Source organism: Gadus macrocephalus, chromosome 21 (assembly GCF_031168955.1).
Source record: "Gadus macrocephalus chromosome 21, ASM3116895v1".
In the NCBI taxonomy this organism is placed as follows: Eukaryota; Metazoa; Chordata; class Actinopteri; order Gadiformes; family Gadidae; genus Gadus; species Gadus macrocephalus.
This window is the reverse complement of record NC_082402.1, coordinates 18,248,744-18,266,170: the sequence shown is the minus strand read 5'-3', so window position 1 is coordinate 18,266,170 and position 17,427 is coordinate 18,248,744. Positions and strand designations below refer to the sequence as shown.

The 17,427-nt window shown below is 45.5% G+C and overlaps 1 protein-coding gene and 1 long non-coding RNA gene across 5 annotated transcripts in view; both read right to left on the bottom strand.

Moving 5' to 3' along the window:
• si:ch211-243j20.2 (uridine-cytidine kinase-like 1) overlaps positions 1 to 17,427 on the bottom strand; it is a 40,929-nt gene that overhangs the window by 9,257 nt on the left and 14,245 nt on the right. For all 4 annotated transcript variants that reach the window (XR_009523792.1, XR_009523791.1, XM_060042109.1 and 1 more), the window contains exons 5-8: positions 10,133 to 10,204; positions 4,885 to 5,074; positions 4,057 to 4,118; positions 1,680 to 1,696 (exon numbers count right to left, since the gene is read on the bottom strand). Coding sequence is in view for 2 of the 4 variants with exons in the window: in XM_060042109.1 (XP_059898092.1) it covers positions 1,680 to 1,696; positions 4,057 to 4,118; positions 4,885 to 5,074; positions 10,133 to 10,204 (341 nt within the window). In the remaining 2 variants the exon portion in view is untranslated. The remainder of the gene's footprint in view (positions 1 to 1,679; positions 1,697 to 4,056; positions 4,119 to 4,884; positions 5,075 to 10,132; positions 10,205 to 17,427) is intronic.
• Positions 2,278 to 4,050, bottom strand: LOC132450130 (uncharacterized). The gene is made up of 2 exons (XR_009523796.1): positions 3,268 to 4,050; positions 2,278 to 2,316 (listed from the first exon to the last, which is right to left on the bottom strand). It is a non-coding gene; the product is annotated as an uncharacterized LOC132450130 (long non-coding RNA).

Sequence of the window (17,427 nt, the reverse complement as noted above, 5' to 3'; positions counted from 1 at the left end):
AAAAACAACAATGGATGCAAATTGCACAATTGTGTTCTCACATATCCCCGGGAGCTCCCCCTGGAGAGGTGACGGGCGAGGGTACGACGAGCAAAGAGTCACGGGAGGGACAGGAAACAAAGAGGACCAGGAACACAAACATTGATACAAAGAAGATAGAGTGAAGAAAACCATTAAGAAGTGTGAAACCCCCATGGAAGAACTTACCACCTGCAGTGGTACTTTGCCTGTGTGTTTAAAAAGACGCTACAGTTGGTTTACTCATTAATTAATCCTGCTGCTATTAAGTCATTCTACATATTCGTCCTGCCCAGTTCTTGTTGAGTAAAGCGGAGGAGAGTGAGCGAGAGCGAGAGAGAGCGAGAGCCTATGACAGATACATCCTTGTCTGAGCTTGTGGTGATTGGTGGCAGGGATGATAATTGAGGTGTTAAGATTCATTCTCACTCAATTTATCTATGCATTACAAAACACCTTTTTCTAGCTTTGACTTGTGCCCAATGTGGACCGGAGCAACACTTAAAGGCACTTGCTTTGAACATGATCAGAATTGTTTTATTTGTATAGGCCATACCCATACACACTGTAACATATGGGTACAGTTAGTGTTTGTTTAGGCCATACATACACTGTAACATATTGGTCCAGTTAGTGTTTGTTTAGGCCATACCCATACACACTGTAACATATAGGTCCAGTTATTGTTTGTTTAGGCCATACATACACTGTAACATATTGGTCCAGTTAGTGTTTGTTTAGGCCAGGGGTTCTCAAAGTTTTGACAACTGAGGGCCAATTTAGGAACCCAAAATTTGACTGAGGGCCGCCAAAGGAAAACATTTTTTGGCGGTAAACGCCGTCAGCATCCCAGTGGTGAAAAAAAACATTGCACCCGCACCGTGGACCTCTGGGAGTGAGGTCAAGTGAGGTCTAAATCATGAAACTGAGGTTCACCCTTTCAAAGTAATGTACAGCCGGATTAAAACTAAAAAATGTAAAAGGATTTAATTGAAAGCTAGAGAGAGTCGAATTTTCTCTTTATATTTATTTAAATTAATATTGATTCAAAAAAATAATAATAATTATTATTTTTTTTATAACTTACAGAATTATGTATGTCATTGCGGGCCGCCAGGAATGATTCCGCGGGCCGCACTTTGAGAACCAATGGTTTAGGCCATACATACACTGCAACATATAGGTCCAGTTGGTGTTTGTTAAGGTCATACACTAACATATAGGTCCAGTTATGTTTGTATGGTTGTGTGAGAATGGCTCCTCGATAGGGGAGTCGTGTGTTGCAGGGGGCTTCTTTGTGAACTGTCAATTATGTTATCATTCATTTTGCGTCTATTGTGTGCACAGCTAATGACTATCAGGCCAAAATCGTTTTTGATGCATGATCCAATTTCAGTCACATGGGAGAACGACCACGGACGTCTAAGCTCAGAGCCCACAGAAACACACGCACACTTCCTCTTGCAGATGTTTTGATATAGCAGCAACAATGACCAAAGAAAAGGGACCAGTTGAGGGGCACACTGCAGGAGTAGCAATGGCTGCGGTGAAGACGGACTCTCCACTCCCATCGGATGTCAAGGTTCAGAAATGTCAACAGGAACAGGAAAGAAAAAGAAGGAAGGGAGGATAAGGAGGAGGGAGGATGGAGGAGCTCATACCTTACTGTGATCTCCCGCTGGAACATTGCAGATGGGGGGGACATACGTAGAAACAGTACACAACAAGAAGAATCTCATTAAACAGCACTGTACGTTTCTCTAGTCTGAATTCTTTGTTAGGATGCTTAATCGTAAAATGTATTAATAGGTGTCCGACCAGCCAAGCTGCTTGGTCCCCTATTGTTTCTGTTACGTTTTTTACCCCTCAAATTCTGTAAAAGTCATACTGCAGCCTATACTGTGAGTCGAAAACTCTTGAAATTGTCAGGTATGGTTACCAATAACCCCCACTACCCATAAACCCAAACATATTTCTCCTCACCAGATTGACCTGGACTCAAAATTCTTTCAGAATATGAATATCTAGAATCAGATGCATTTATAAAACCCTAAAAATGTTTACTTTCCCACAATTAAAAACTAAACATGATAAAAAGATTCACAGGCTTCAAAAATAATCAAGAATACACCAAAATCGCCACATAAAATCTTTAGACCAAACCTCACAAAAATTTTCGAACAGAATTTTTTTATTTAGTTCCATTTGAGAAATATTGTCCAATAAAGTTGGAGAAGTTAGACCATTTTGTTATTGCATAAAAAAAAAACCATACGACTATTAGGTGGATACCAATACCTATGGAGGTAGATTTGTGTCTTTATTATGCAATCAAAAAAAAAAAATATTAATGGGAATCCAAAAGTTTTGTTTGCAAACCCAAAAGTTTTGTTTGCAAACCCAAAAGTTTTGTTTGCAAATCCAAAAGTTTTGTTTGCGAATCCAAAAGTTTTGTTTGCGAATCAAAAAGCTTTGTTTGCGAATCCTAAAGTTTTGCTTGCAAATCCAAAAGCTTTGCTTGCTGTTGAGCTGAATCTCGTGGGCGGGACCTACGCCGAAAGATGTAAGACACGTCTCTATTGGCCAGTCTCGATCGGAGTGACAGCTTGGCAACATCCGAAAAGCCGCTGCCCCCCGACCGCCTCCAGAAGCAGATTGTCGGCCTGACGGACAGGGTGTTCGTTTGTGCCTCTCAATCCGCGGCGGCGGTCAACAACATCGCCCTGCTCTCCTCTGCCATGGTCTCCTTGTCGGCTGACAGGGAGGCCTACGGAATTTTCAGGGCGCGCAATCGCGCGCACGGGACAAGCCCATAAGGCGAAGCCTAGACGGCGTAGCCTACATGAAATAGAACTCCCTCTCTCGTTACTAACTGTGGATGTTGCCAAGCTGTCACTCCGATCGAGACTGGCCAATAGAGACGTGTCTTACATCTTAGGTCCCGCCCACGAGATTCAGCTCAACAGCAAGCAAAGCTTTTGGATTCGCAAGCAAAACTTTTGGATTCGCAAACAAAGCTTTTGGATTTGCAAACAAAACTTTTGGGTTTGCAAACAAAACTTTTGGATTCCCATTAATATTTTTTTTTGATTGCAGTGTCGATAGATTTGCTCTCAAATCTATTTTTTGATTGCAGTGTGGAAAGTTTTGCTCTCAAACCTATTTTTTGATTGCAGTGTGGAAAGTTTTGCTCTCAAACCTATTATTTTTTATTGCATAATAAAGACACAAATCTACCTCCATAAATACCCCCCCCTACCCATAAACGCAAATTGTGGTACTGCACCCAAAGGTGGCAGTATTTAAAACAATTATGAACTAGCCTTATTTCTCCTTACTAGATTGACCTGGACTCAAAATTCTTTCATCCTATTAATCTCTAAAATCAGATGCATCTTTTTCACCCTGGTCTTCTGCTATAAAAATGTTCACTTTTCCCACAATTTCATAGAAAACCCGAACGACCACAGTCTCAACCCATTTCGCCTATGTGACCATTTTGTTATTGTATAACTAGCATACAGCTATCATCAGGTCATCGCTCTCTATCATGCACATTTTCAGATCTGGTACTCTTTTAAGAAAGCCCTTAATTCTCTTGTAAAATGTGTGCTTGGGAGTTTTCTTGATGTTGTGTGCTTATCAATCGACATTTTCACTATGTGAATGAGGCTTTATGCAGTTCAGGAATGTCAGTGGCTCAACGGGATAATGCTGTGTACTGGTGATCCTTAGGTTGAGAGTTCAGTGTGTTCTTGAATTTTTATTTTGCTCGGACCCCGTTAATCACCGGTTGCGGTTATATTTGTACTTGTTTTTCGTGGGGGGTTTTGCAAAAAACAACTTTGAATACTAGTCCTCGGTAACTCAGTGAAAAACTATTAGCTGTATGATTTGAAAGGAAACAGGAGAGTTGCAGACAAGGGCTGACAAGAGCACCTCCCCTCTCCATTTCAACGATCGGAGTCCACCGGCACCAACACATCTGACCCTCTGGGTGCCAGATATAAAAACAAGAGGGGCCAGAAGACTGCTTACCTTCTCCAACTGGCTGTGGACATGCTGGACTATGAGGTCCAGCGCTACGAAGTTGTCCCCCCCTGGGTTAAAACAAGGAGATGGACAGACTGACACCTAGCAGACACCCAGACAACCACTTCATCTAAATCAAGAGCAACATGCAGGGGGGCTCGTCCCCTCATCCATGTAGCCAACAACGATTCAATCCATGTAAAAATATCTGATGAAGTAAATATTTAAGACTTGATTCGTTCAAAAAAAAGTAAAACTGATGGTTTATCAACGCTATTGTGACTACATGGCCTCTCATGCCAGCTGTTAGATCCATGTGGTTGGTCTTTATTATTCACATACTGCCTGCAGTACTGCACTACGACCACGAATGTACATGAAGTGACTTACAAATATGTAAAGAATCACAAGCATTTCCCAACACATAGACTATTTCTATATCATACCAACATAGAAATGGCTTCAGCGTAAGATGATGTGCAATGACTCACCTCTGGGCACCACCATGTCAGCCAGCTGGACCTCTGTACAGTGACTCACCTCTGGGCACCACGATGTCAGCCAGCTAGACCTCTGTACAGTGACTCACCTCTGGGCACCACCATGTCAGCCAGCTGTACCTCTGTACAGTGACTCACCTCTGGGCACCACCATGTCAGCCAGCTGTACCTCTGTACAGTGACTCACCTCTGGGCACCACCATGTCAGCCAGCTGGACCTCTGTACAGTGACTCACCTCTGGGCACCACGATGTCAGCCAGCTAGACCTCTGTACAGTGACTCACCTCTGGGCACCACAATGTCAGCCAGCTAGACCTCTGTACAGTGACTCACCTCTGGGCACCACGATGTCAGCCAGCGGGACCGTGGGTTCGATGTACTGCTCAAAGGCCGGCTTTACGAATCGATTGTACTGCCGGATTACGCCGCCGATGTCCCGGCCGCGGGCCGTGATGTCCCTCTTCAGCCGCCGCACCAGACGGATGTCCGAGTCGGTATCCACAAAGACCTTCATGTCTAACAGCTGAGGGCAGAGGAATAGTCTTATTAAAGGACAATTCCGTAATTTTGAACATTGAGCCCCCTTTCTGATTTGTCTAGGATGAAATATAGTGGTTAACTTCGAATGGCCCCTGCCTGCTTCACAATGGCTGGCTAAGTGAATTCATAAACACACCTAAACTTTCGTTTTCAGAAATGTGTCACTCAGCGAGTGGTTAGTGTTGTTCGTTGATGTTCTTAATCAAGTATCGTAGCGAAATACAGTTTCTGTCATGTTTTATTTGGCATTTTATAAATCTGCATTTTGTAAATGAAACGGAAGGGGTTGTAGTCTTCTAGCCCTACTGTTGATACGGAGAACTGAGCGAAAAGACTACAGGACAGGACCGGAACAGGTTCCGGTTCCGGTTCCGGTCCTGTTTCCTTTTCATTATACTAAATAAAACATGGCAGAAACTGTATTTCGCTACGATACTTGATTAGGAACATCAACGATTTGAAATAAGCCAAATACTCGAGACAGGACCAATATTCAGAATTTCGGCGTCACACTCTATTTCATCCTAGACAAACCAGAAAGGGGGCTCAATGTTCAAAATACTGGAATTGCCCTTTAACCCCTAGGGAAACAATCAGTCACTCTGCTTCAGATAGATGCCGGAGCATCAAAAGATACCATCAAAAACCTTCTAAGTTTAAACCAACAATGAAAAGGCGTCTCGGGACGTTTCTGTACACAGGCTTCGATTTCTCCATGCTGACGTTTTACAGGCCCAAAAGAAGGACATGGATATTTATTTTCTATGCAGCAGACCTACTGGGCATTGCATGCAACATCGTATCAAACCTAAGGGATGAGTTTGAAGATACCAAAAAGCACAGGGACTTGCAGCTAGCTGTCATTTAACTCAGAGACGCTTACAAAGAGACATTTTGATGAGATCTGTGAGGACCAGCGCCTCACAAGTCCAGAAGAACGTCTCAAATAAGGCGTCTTTAACGTGTGCATTGATACTGTTGTTCCTGAAACATTGATTCAGAGGGATGGATGCAATTGACATGAGATTCCAATGTCTGCATCAGTGTTTCCGCTAGAATAAATTGGTGCTATAATATTTCTGTTTATGGCATAGATTTCTCCTCAGATAAGGCCAATAAAGCAATGATTGGGTCTTGCCGGGTCGGGTCAATCAAAACCCTCATTGTTTTACAATTGGCTAACCAATGACAACTGTAGCATATTTAAACCAGTGTTTCCCCCACGTTCATTCAGCAGCGGCGCGCCGCCGCTGCTGAATTTTCTCCGCCGCTGCAATAAAAATCCTTCTAATTTTATTTTATTTATTTTTTAGAAAATGTACAGCGCGTAACGTCAATTGCGCAGCACGCGGCACATCGTCACGTAACCAACATCAAAGAAGAAAAATACACAGCGAGTGTGGCAGTTGTTGGCAGTAGGCTACCCTACACGGTTGCAAAGTTACATTGATTCTAGCAGTAGCGAGTGAAGCGGAAGATCGAAGAAAGAAGGAAAGAGAGACAGACAGAGAGAGAGAGAGAGAGAAAGTAAGTTGCTAAAATCTGTCGCTACATGACCACCAGTGTTAAAAACCCTCTGAGCCCAATCATTTTATTGTATCTATAAACCGCAACCTCCGTGCCGTTTTTCCTCTAGTATTGTGTGTGTGTGTAGGCCTATGTGTGTGTGTGCGTGTTGTCGCTCTTTTTGGGATCACTCATAGCCTTTACAGGAGCTTATATCCAGTCAGGAATTTATAGCCTAGGTATTTTCGGGAACTTTGAAAAATGAATCCATACTGTTAGATCCGATGTTGTTCTTTATTGCCATATAAAATCCGTTTTCATCGCGTATTTTAGTTAGCGATTTATGCTAATCGCCTGTAAGCATGTGGTCATTAGCATAAATGCAGGGAAAAAACCTAAGGACTTCTTAAAAGATCATGAATAGTTTCTACTATGTATAACTTATATTTATTTTATAATTTTCTCATCACTTTTTGACTCCCAAGACAGCATCTGGCGACTTGTTTGAGAGTCAGCATCAATGGCCCCCCCACCACCAAATTCCCCTACAGAAGAGCCCTGGAGCTCTTCTTTAAAAAGCCCAGGAGAATTAAATGCTCCCAGGCTGGATGTAGCCTTTGTGGATGAGCAAAAACTTCACAGTTCTCCGTCTGTTGTCTTCTTTGTCCTCATCCTCCTGTCGCTCTCTTGTCCTCTTCCCCTGACTCTCACTGTCTCACAAAGGAGCTGAGCTCACCTGAGGTCTATTTGTAGTGCTAAGGCTCACACTGATTGGTATTCAATTGGCTTTATTTTTTATTTTTCATGTGTGTGAGTCTGTGTTCTTTTCAAATTTTAGTTAGGTTTATAATTTAAAAAGATGTGTTTTGCCCATTGTTGCAGGAGATTTCATTTTTGAACAAAGTGTCTTATGTAAAAAACAGTTATGCTTTGGGCATAGCAACCATGTTTAGTGTTTAAGCATTAGGCAAAAATCTGTAAATAAATTGTGCAAATTATATTTGCGTTGTGGCATTTTTTGTTTAAATATTACTATACAAAAATATAAAAATCTGTAAATTGAGACACAAAAGGCAAAGTTACAACACCAATGATCCCATCTACAGTAATACACAGGACTGTTTGAATAGGATTTAAGTGCATATTCTCCTCTCAAAGTGCACCAGATTCATGCATTCCAATGTAAAGGGTACAAAAACATTTGGGCCGGGGGGGCATGCCCCCGGACCCCCCTAGAGGGTTCGGGGACCACACCACCGCTGCTGAAAAAAATCCTGCGGGAAACACTGTAAACACAATTCAAATTGTGCAGAGGGATTTATTTCCATTGGTCATTCTGACCGGAGACATTTATAATTTCCGTTCCTCCTGGCAGTAGCTCAGGAGGTAGAGCGGGTTGGCTGGTAACCTGAAGGTTGTTGGTTCGATCCCCGGCTCCTCCTAGCTGTGTGAGTGTCCTTGAGGTGTCCTTGAGCAAGGCACCTAACCTTAACTGCTCCCAACGAGCTGGCTGTCGCCTAGCATGGTTGACTCCGCCGTCGTTGTGTGAATGTGGGTGTGAATGGTGAATGTGAGGCAATATTGTAAAGCGCTTTGGGTGGCCAATGGTTAGAAAAGCGCTATATAAATACAGTCCATCTACATTTACAACGGAAACTCTGGTCTGCATCCCAGTGAACTCATACAGGCAAACAATGATGCGATGCACGCATCCGCAGAGACACTGGCCCTTCTCTTCTCTAAAGCAAGCGTGCCCGCCAAATGGATTAACCAAAAACTCTATGTCCACAGAGGAGAGCAAGGAGAAAAATATGTTTTGAACATTGTTAAAGAAAGAAAACATTTGATTTAGGGGGAATCAAATGACCTCAGGTTAAACTGTTAGCCTCGCATTTAGGCCTATTTCTATTTTCTTTGGTCTGTGCACGATTCTCTCGGACGGTCCACTTGAATCTTGTGTTGGTTCTGTGCTGGATACGATATACATATTTGGTCTATGTTGAGTTAGTTTGCACACGTTGTCATGGTAGCGGTTGTTTGTGGCTTGCCCGCGCTGTATATTAATAAGCGCTACATGGTTTGCTTGAAGGACTTTATTTGACGTTGAATAATCGGAAGATGACATTACTGCTATCCTACCGAGCTTGAAATAGAACTAAACATTTTATTTTGATCCGTTTACTGTAGCCCAAGTCACGTCGTTGTTACATGCAGCGTTAATGAAACGTTTTCTTAATTTTCTTTGAACTTGACGTTAAAAGTCAGTCATGCCTGCTTCCTTTACCTTTGCCTGCCTCCAGGTATTGCCTCTGGGGAATAAATAAATGCACATAAGTGCAGTTTTCTTACTGCAGTTAACTCAGTTATCAAAGCCTCTCAGTTATCAAAATGCAGTGTGGAACGCCTTGTGGTTTCTGGTGTATTGTTCATTTTGCTGGCGTCTCTACAACCGCACCTCCATTGTCAAAGACCCCAAACCCCATTCCTAACCCCAGGGGGTTTTATGATGCGCTGCTGGGTCCTGGTAGACAGTTCTATCTCATCAAAAAGTGACTAAGGATTGAATATAATTGAGTTTGGGCCAAAGACTGGTGAGAGGTGACCATCCTAGTCCCGCTCTCAATGGGCCAAATATAGAGGATTCTGCTGCTGGTTGTTCAAATCCCAAACAGTAGCGACGTCTAGAAGGAAAATCGACACCCTAAAGTGGTGGTGTTAAACAACGGATGATGTTACGGACGCTACAGTCTATGGTTGTAGTGGATAGTTTCTCCCCCAGGGATCAGCTGTTATAGACTGTGATTGTATGGAGTGATTGATGAATACAGACATGAAGCTGCTTTGTCCTGTATACAAGGGGAGGGAAATCAGCTCTGGAGGGGTGGGGTTCAGGGAGTGGGGTGGGCCTTATCGCTTCAGTCCAGCGGACGCTGAATTACAAAAGGCGTGAAGAGATAAATCAATATGCTAGAGGTGGATAGGAGGAAAGCACTATAGTAAGCGTCACAAACACACACAGGCATGCAAGCACCAACACACATACCAGACCCCCCAAACAAGGCACTGCGGGTAGAGTAAGGCAGAAGGCGCCATCCTCAACAAACATGGCCCCTCTTTGGCTCTTATTTATCTTACGCTAACTGGACATGTGCGTGTGTCTTGTGCACTCCAACACACACATCTAGCTGATGTAATTTCCCTTGGGGAAATTGGTAAAAAGGTACAGAATGAGCATTACTTTTTCCTCCCTGTGTTCTGGCACACTTAATTAATCACCCTGATTCATAGTTAATGAATTACGCTGGACAAGCCAAACAGATGAGCAAAGGACCCTCCGGAAAACATAGTCCAAATAATTAGTTATTACAATATTTTGAAGTCTCACTATAATAGGAAAAGAATGCTTACTCATGAAACTTCAGTGTATCTACTCATCTTTTTGCATTAAAATCCTTACAAATCACAATAGCTTATTATGATACAAAACCTATGATTTGCACAGGCCTATTGGAATGCAGCAGACGTTTGAACTTACCTTTAGCAGCTCCTTGTTGGCGAAGGCCAGAATGCCCTCGAAGATGACGACGTTGGCCCCGTAAACAGTTTTCTGTCAGATGAGGAGTAAACAACAACACAAACATCCTCAGATAACATAGCCATCAAAAGGCATCGACGTGGCACTGAAGAACCTAAACAAGTAGCTCACCAGACATCCAAACATTCTTAGAGAATTCTTCACCACCTAAACATGTTTCACTAATGAAGGGTTTCAAGCATTTGCTGAAATGCTGTGTAAAAACATTTATACTCAAGTGGATTGATATATTGTTACCGTATTGCCACGGTGTGGTACGCACCACGGTAAAGGCCTCACGGTACATCAGCTACAGTAGGGTACCACCACGGTACGGTCAGCTACAGTAGGGTACCACCACGGTACATCAGCTACAGTAGGGTACCACGGTACATCAGCTACAGTAGGGTACCACCACAGTACATCAGCTACAGTAGGGTACCACCACAGTACATCAGCTACAGTAGGGTACCACGGTACATCAGCTACAGTAGGGTACCACCACGGTACATCAGCTACAGTAGGGTACCACCACGGTACATCAGCTATAGTAGGGTACCACCACGGTACATCAGCTACAGTAGGGTACCACGGTACATCAGCTACAGTAGGGTACCACCACGGTACATCAGCTACAGTAGAGTACCACAACGGTACGGTCAGCTAAAGTAGGGTACCACCACGGTACGGTCAGCTAAAGTAGGGTACCACGGTACATCAGCTACAGTAGGGTACCACCACGGTACGGTCAGCTACAGTAGGGTACCACCACGGTACGGTCAGCTACAGTAGGGTACCACCATGGTACATCAGCTACAGTAGGGTACCACCACGGTACGGTCAGCTACAGTAGGGTACCACCACGGTACGGTCAGCTAAAGTAGGGTACCACGGTACATCAGCTACAGTAGGGTACCACCACGGTACATCAGCTACAGTAGGGTACCACCACGGTACGGTCAGCTACAGTAGGGTACCACCACGGTACGGTCAGCTAAAGTAGGGTACCACGGTACATCAGCTACAGTAGGGTACCACCACGGTACATCAGCTACAGTAGGGTACCACGGTACATCAGCTACAGTAGGGTACCACCACGGTACATCAGCTACAGTAGGGTACCACCACGGTACGGTCAGCTACAGTAGGGTACCACCACGGTACGGTCAGCTACAGTAGGGTACCACGGTACATCAGCTACAGTAGGGTACCACCACGGTACGGTCAGCTACAGTAGGGTACCACCACGGTACGGTCAGCTACAGTAGATTGGGCTTGTGGTACGTAGCGCAGTACTGGGCTACTGTTACTGGACAACGGTACGTAGCACGGTACTGGGCCAACGTCACGTAGCGCGGTACGTAGCGTGGTACTGGGCTAATGGTACGTATTGCAGTACCTAGCATGGTACTGGGCTAATGGTTCGTAGCGCGGTTCCTAGAGCGGCACTGGGCTACTGGTCCGTAGCGCGGTAATAATAATAATAATGCATTTTATTTATGGGCGCCTTTCTTGACACTCAAGATCACCTTACAAAATCAAACATCCATAATAGCAAACAAATAACAACAACATAATAAAACAGTGTACAAGAGAAAAACAGTGTGGTCATTCTAGTCCCAAGAATGCAACTGACTAAAAGGGAGTAGGCTTGGCTGAGTAGATACGTTTTCAGGTGAGATTTGAAAGTGATAATGGAACTGGAAGTTGGATGTCATGAGGCTCTTGAACCCATGGTAACCAGACGTGCTGGTGGGAGGGTGAGCTGGATGGAGGAAGTCGATCTCAGAGAACGGTTGGGTGTCTTGATATGGAGGACGTCGGTAAGATACTGAGGGGCAAGATTGTTGATGGCCTTGAAAGTGAGAAGCAGGATCTTGTAAATGATGCGATATTTGATTGGGAGCCACTGGAGTTGCTGCAGGACAGGTGTAATGTGACTGATGGAGTTTTTTTTAGTAATGATACGGGCTGCAGAGTTTTGTACCAGTTGTAATTTATGTATGGACTTAGCAGGTAAACCAAAGAGGAGAGAGTTGCAGTAGTCCAGACGCTATGCGACCAGGGTGTGAACCAGAATTTCAGCACTGTTGGGGGAGAGAGATGGGCACAGGCGAGAGATGTCACGTAGGTGGAAGTATGCTGACCGAGTGACATTATTGATATGGGACTGAGATGATAGGGTGCTATCCAGGATGACACCCAGACTCTTGACCTGGGGAGAGGGTTGTCAATGGAGATGGAGAAGTTATTTATTTTGGAGAGGGTGGATTTGGTGCCAATAAGGAGGATTTCAGTTTTATCACAGTTGAGTTTGAGAAAGTTTTGGGAGAACCAGGATCTGATTTCCTGGAGGCAATCAGAGAGGGAAGTGGGAGGGAGGGTTGTGGTGGGTGTGGTGGACAAGTAGAGCTGGGTATCATCTGCATAACAATGGAACTGAACATTATATTTATGGAAAAAATGGCCAAGAGGGAGGAGATAGATAATGAACAGGAGGGGTCCAAGGACAGAACCTCTGGGGTACACCAGAGGATAGGGGGGAAGAATGGGATCTACATTTTTTGAGTTGGACAAACTGAGTACGTCCAGACAGATATGATTTAAACCAGTCCAGAGGTGTGTCAGATATTCCACGAGAGGCTAATCGGTCGATGAGGATGGTCTGGGAAATGCTGTCAAAAGCTGCACTCAGGTCCAGGAGGATCAGGATGGTGAGTAGTCCAGCGTCCGCAGCCATGAGGAGGTCATTGGTTATTTTAACAGGAGCTGGTGCTATGAAGTGGGCGAAAGCCTGATTGGAACTGTTCGTAAAGAGTATTGTGAGAGAGGTGATCATGAATCTGAGAGGCAACTGTTTTTTCCAGAATTTTTGAAAGGAAGGGGAGGTTGGAGATTGGGCGGAGGTTGTTGAAGTTGCTAGGGTCAGCACCGGGTTTCTTGAGAATAGGGGTTATTGCAGCTGATTTGAGGGGTGACGGAACAGTACCAGAGATGAGAGAGGAATGGATAATTGCAGTTATAAGAGGGGTCAGGGATTGAATGCAACCTTTAACCAGTATCGTAGGGAGAGGATCAATTTGGCAAGTGGATGGTTTAGATTTGCAGACAAGGTAGGAAATTTCAGCATCAGAGGGGAGGTTAAAGTCAGAGAATGGATGGGAGAAAAACCTTTTGAAAGTCAGGGGAGGGTAGGATGGTTAAGATCAGGGGGGCTAACTGCTGATGAATTTGGTCAATTTTAGTATTAAAAAATGTCCTAATGGAATTACAGGAGTCAGTGGAGTAAAAATGGGGAGGGAGAGAGTCCGGTGGGCGTAGCGTTTTGTGAACCAGGGAGAATAGTGCTCGAGAGTTTCCAGTACCTAACCTGATTATTTCTGGGCTAATGGTCCGTAGCGCGGTACTGGGCTAAGGGTCCGTAGCGCGGTACTGGGCTAACGGTCCGTAGCGCGGTACTGGGCTAAGGGTCCGTAGCGCGGTACTGGGCTAAGGGTCCGTAGCGCGGTACTGGGCTAACGGTCCGTAGCGCGGTACTGGGCTAACTGTCTGTAGCGCGGTACTGGGCTAACTGTCTGTAGCGCGGTACTGGGCTAACGGTCCGTAGGGCGGTACTGGGCTCACGGTCCGTAGCGCGGTAATGGGCTAAGGGTCCGTAGCGCGGTACTGGGCTAATGGTCCGTAGCAAAAAAGAGAGGGACAGAAAAAGAGAGACGAGGCCTTAAATGTTGCCATGGCGCTGTGGGAGACGGCTGCCTCTCCAGTAGCTCTCCCGTTTTTTTAACTTCTTTCTACTTATTGTGTGTTTAATATATATACTGTACTATACTAAACTATATACTATATACTATAGATACTTCTATTCTATTTCTTTCTAAAAATGCAACCAAGAGCCAGCTCTCTCACTTACTCAAGAGAGGAACTACTGGCTTTGCAAACAAACGGACAAACGGACAAAACAAACAACAAACAAACAAACGGACGGGCTGGGATACGACACCCAATCCCAGCGGAGCTGAGGAGGAGACCCAGGGGCTGCAAGGCTGGAGCTAAGATAAAGGCTGAGCTAGCGGATAATCGTAGGCGCTACAAACCATCTATTCCCTCCGTAATCATGGGGAATGTGAACTCGCTGCCGAACAAGATCGACGAGCTGTCCGCGCTGAACAACCAACGGATCTACCGTGACAGCAGCTTGTTCATCTTTACGGAGACATGGCTCAACCACCTTGTACCGGATGCTAACGTGGACCTGCTGGGATTCACTGCCGTGAGAGCCGACAGAGACACTAAAGCGAGCGGAAAAAGCAAAGGTGGGGGTCTCATCATGTATGTCAACAACCGCTGGTGTAACCCAGGACATATCTCCGTAAGACAGTCTCATGTTGCCGGGACCTCGAGCTGCTTGCTGTTAGCCTGCGGCCATATTATCTGCCGAGGGATTTTAGTCATGTGATCACCGTCTGTGTTTACATTCCTCCGAGAGCGGACGCAGCCACTGCCTGTGAGAAGATACACTCCGTCACAGCAAGGCTGCAGACACAGCACCCTGAGGCATTTATGATCATCTCTGGGGACTTTAATCACGTAACTTTGGATTCTACTTTGGCAGTTTTTCACCAGGTTGTAGACTGTACTACCAGAAACAACAGGACAATTGATCTCCTCTATGCTAATTTGAGGGATGCATATAGAGCGAGTCCCCTCCCCCCACTAGGGAAGTCTGATCACAACCTGGTTCACCTACAGCCACTGTACATCCCACTGGTCCAAAGACAGCCGGTGACAACTCGCACCATCAGGAGGTGGTCCCCTGAGATGGAAAGTGCCCTGAGAGACTGTTTCGATACCACAGTATGGGATGTGTTGATCGACCCGCATGGTGAGGACATAGAGGTGATGACACACTGTCTGACGGAGTACCTCAACTTCTGCGCAGACGTGGTCTCCCCTGTCAGGACTGTCCGCTGCTACCCTAATAACAAGCCATGGGTAACGCGGGAAGTCAAGGCTGTCCTCAACAAGAAGAAGGCTGCCTTCAGGAGCAGGGACAGGGAGGCCATGAAGGCAGCACAGAAGGAGGTGAAACACTGTGTGAGGGAAGCTAAGGACAGCTATAGGAGAAAGGTGGAGCAGAAGCTGAGGGAGAACAACATGAGGGAGGTCTGGGAAGGTGTGAGGACCATCACAGGTCACAACACAAAGACCAGAGCTACAGGGGGAACAATGCAGACAACGGAGAGGGCGAACGAGCTGAATGACTTCTTCAACAGGTTCAACCAGCCCTCGTCCCCCCCACCACCACCACCACCACCCCCACCCTCACCACAGCCATCTCTCCTTCTTCCCTCTACACACCTCCCCCCAGACAACACAACATCCCCCTCCTCCCCCCCCACCTCAACACAATCCCCGCCTCACATCACCATAGACCAGGTCAGAGGACAGCTGAGGAAGCTCCAGCCCAGGAAAGCAGCAGGACCAGACAAAGTGTGTCCGAGACTGCTGAAGACCTGCGCTGCAGAACTGGGAGAGCCGCTACAACGGATCTTCAACCTTAGCCTGCGGCTAGGGAGAGTGCCCACGATCTGGAAGACATCCTGCATCGTTCCGGTTCCGAAGAAGAACAGGACCAGCGAGCTGAATGACTTCCGACCGGTGGCACTCACTTCACACCTGATGAAGACGTTGGAGCGGCTCATCCTCAACCTCCTCAGACCCCAGGTACAACACGCCCAGGACCGCCTGCAGTTTGCGTACCAGCCAGATGTTGGTGTGGAGGATGCCATCCTCTACATGCTACACCGAGTCCACTCCCATCTGGATAAGGGAAGCGGCACAGTGAGGATTCTCTTCTTGGACTTCTCCAGTGCCTTTAACACCATCCAGCCCCCTATGCTTCAGGACAAACTGAACAGGATGGGAGTGGAACCCTATCTGGTGAACTGGATTGATGATTACCTCACTGACAGGCCACAATACGTCAGGCTGAAGGACATCACGTCTGACACTGTGGTCAGCAGCACTGGAGCCCCCCAGGGTACAGTGCTGGCCCCTCTTCTCTTCACCCTGTACAACTCAGACTTTTGCTACAACTCTGAGCTGTGTCATCTACAGAAGTACGCCGATGACACAGCCATCGTCGGGTGTATTAGGGGTGACAGAGAGGAGGAGTATCGGAGTCTGGTGGGGGACTTTGCTCTCTGGTGCCACACTAACCGGCTACAGCTCAACACCTCTAAGACAAAAGAGCTGGTCATTGACTTTGGAAGATCCAGACCAAGTCCGAAACCAGTCCTGCTAGACGGAGCTGAGGTGGAGGCTGTGAATTCCTACAAATACCTCGGGGTCTGGCTGGATAACAAACTGGACTGGAAAACACACACCAGCTACCTGTATGGGAAGACACAAAGCAGGTTGTACTTCCTGAGGAGATTGCGGTCATTCAACATCTGCAGCAAATTGCTGTGGATGTTTGTGGTTCAGTCTGTGGTTGCCAGCGTCCTCTTCTACACTGTGGTGTGCTGGGGAGGCAGCATAAACAAGAGGGACACCTCCAGACTGGATAAACTGATCAGGCGGGCTGGCTCTGTGGTCGGCATGGAGCTGGAACCACTGGTGACGGTGGCAGAGAGGAGGACACTGGACAAACTGCTGGACATTATTGACAATGCCAGCCACCCCTTGCACACTGTCATCAGCAACCAGAGGAGCCTGTTCAGTGGAAGGCTGCTCCTTCCCAAAGTTAGGACCAACAGACTAAAGAACTCCTTTGTCCCTCATGCCATCACACTATACAACTCCTCACTCTGAGGGAAGTAGGAGGAAATAGAATAGAAGTAATAGAGTAAAGAGGAGAGATATAACCTATTCCACTGCTTAATTTTAACTGCTAATTTATTTTATTTTATTTAACTGTCAGCCACCCCTTGCTCACCGTCATTTCATATATGATATATTTATCCACAATGCCGTATGTGTATGTGTGTATGTATGTGTATGTATGTGTATGTATGTATATATATGTGTATGTATATATGTATATGTGTATATATGTATATGTGTGTGCATGTGTATATGTATATATATATATATATACCTTGGGTGTCTTGAAAGGCGCCTCTAAATTAAATTAAATGTATTATTATTATTATATATATGTTTACATTTATTTATTTATATATATATATTTATTTATTTATATTTATATTAATCCTCTATACAGTTCTCTACATTTATCTTTTATTTTACTTGAA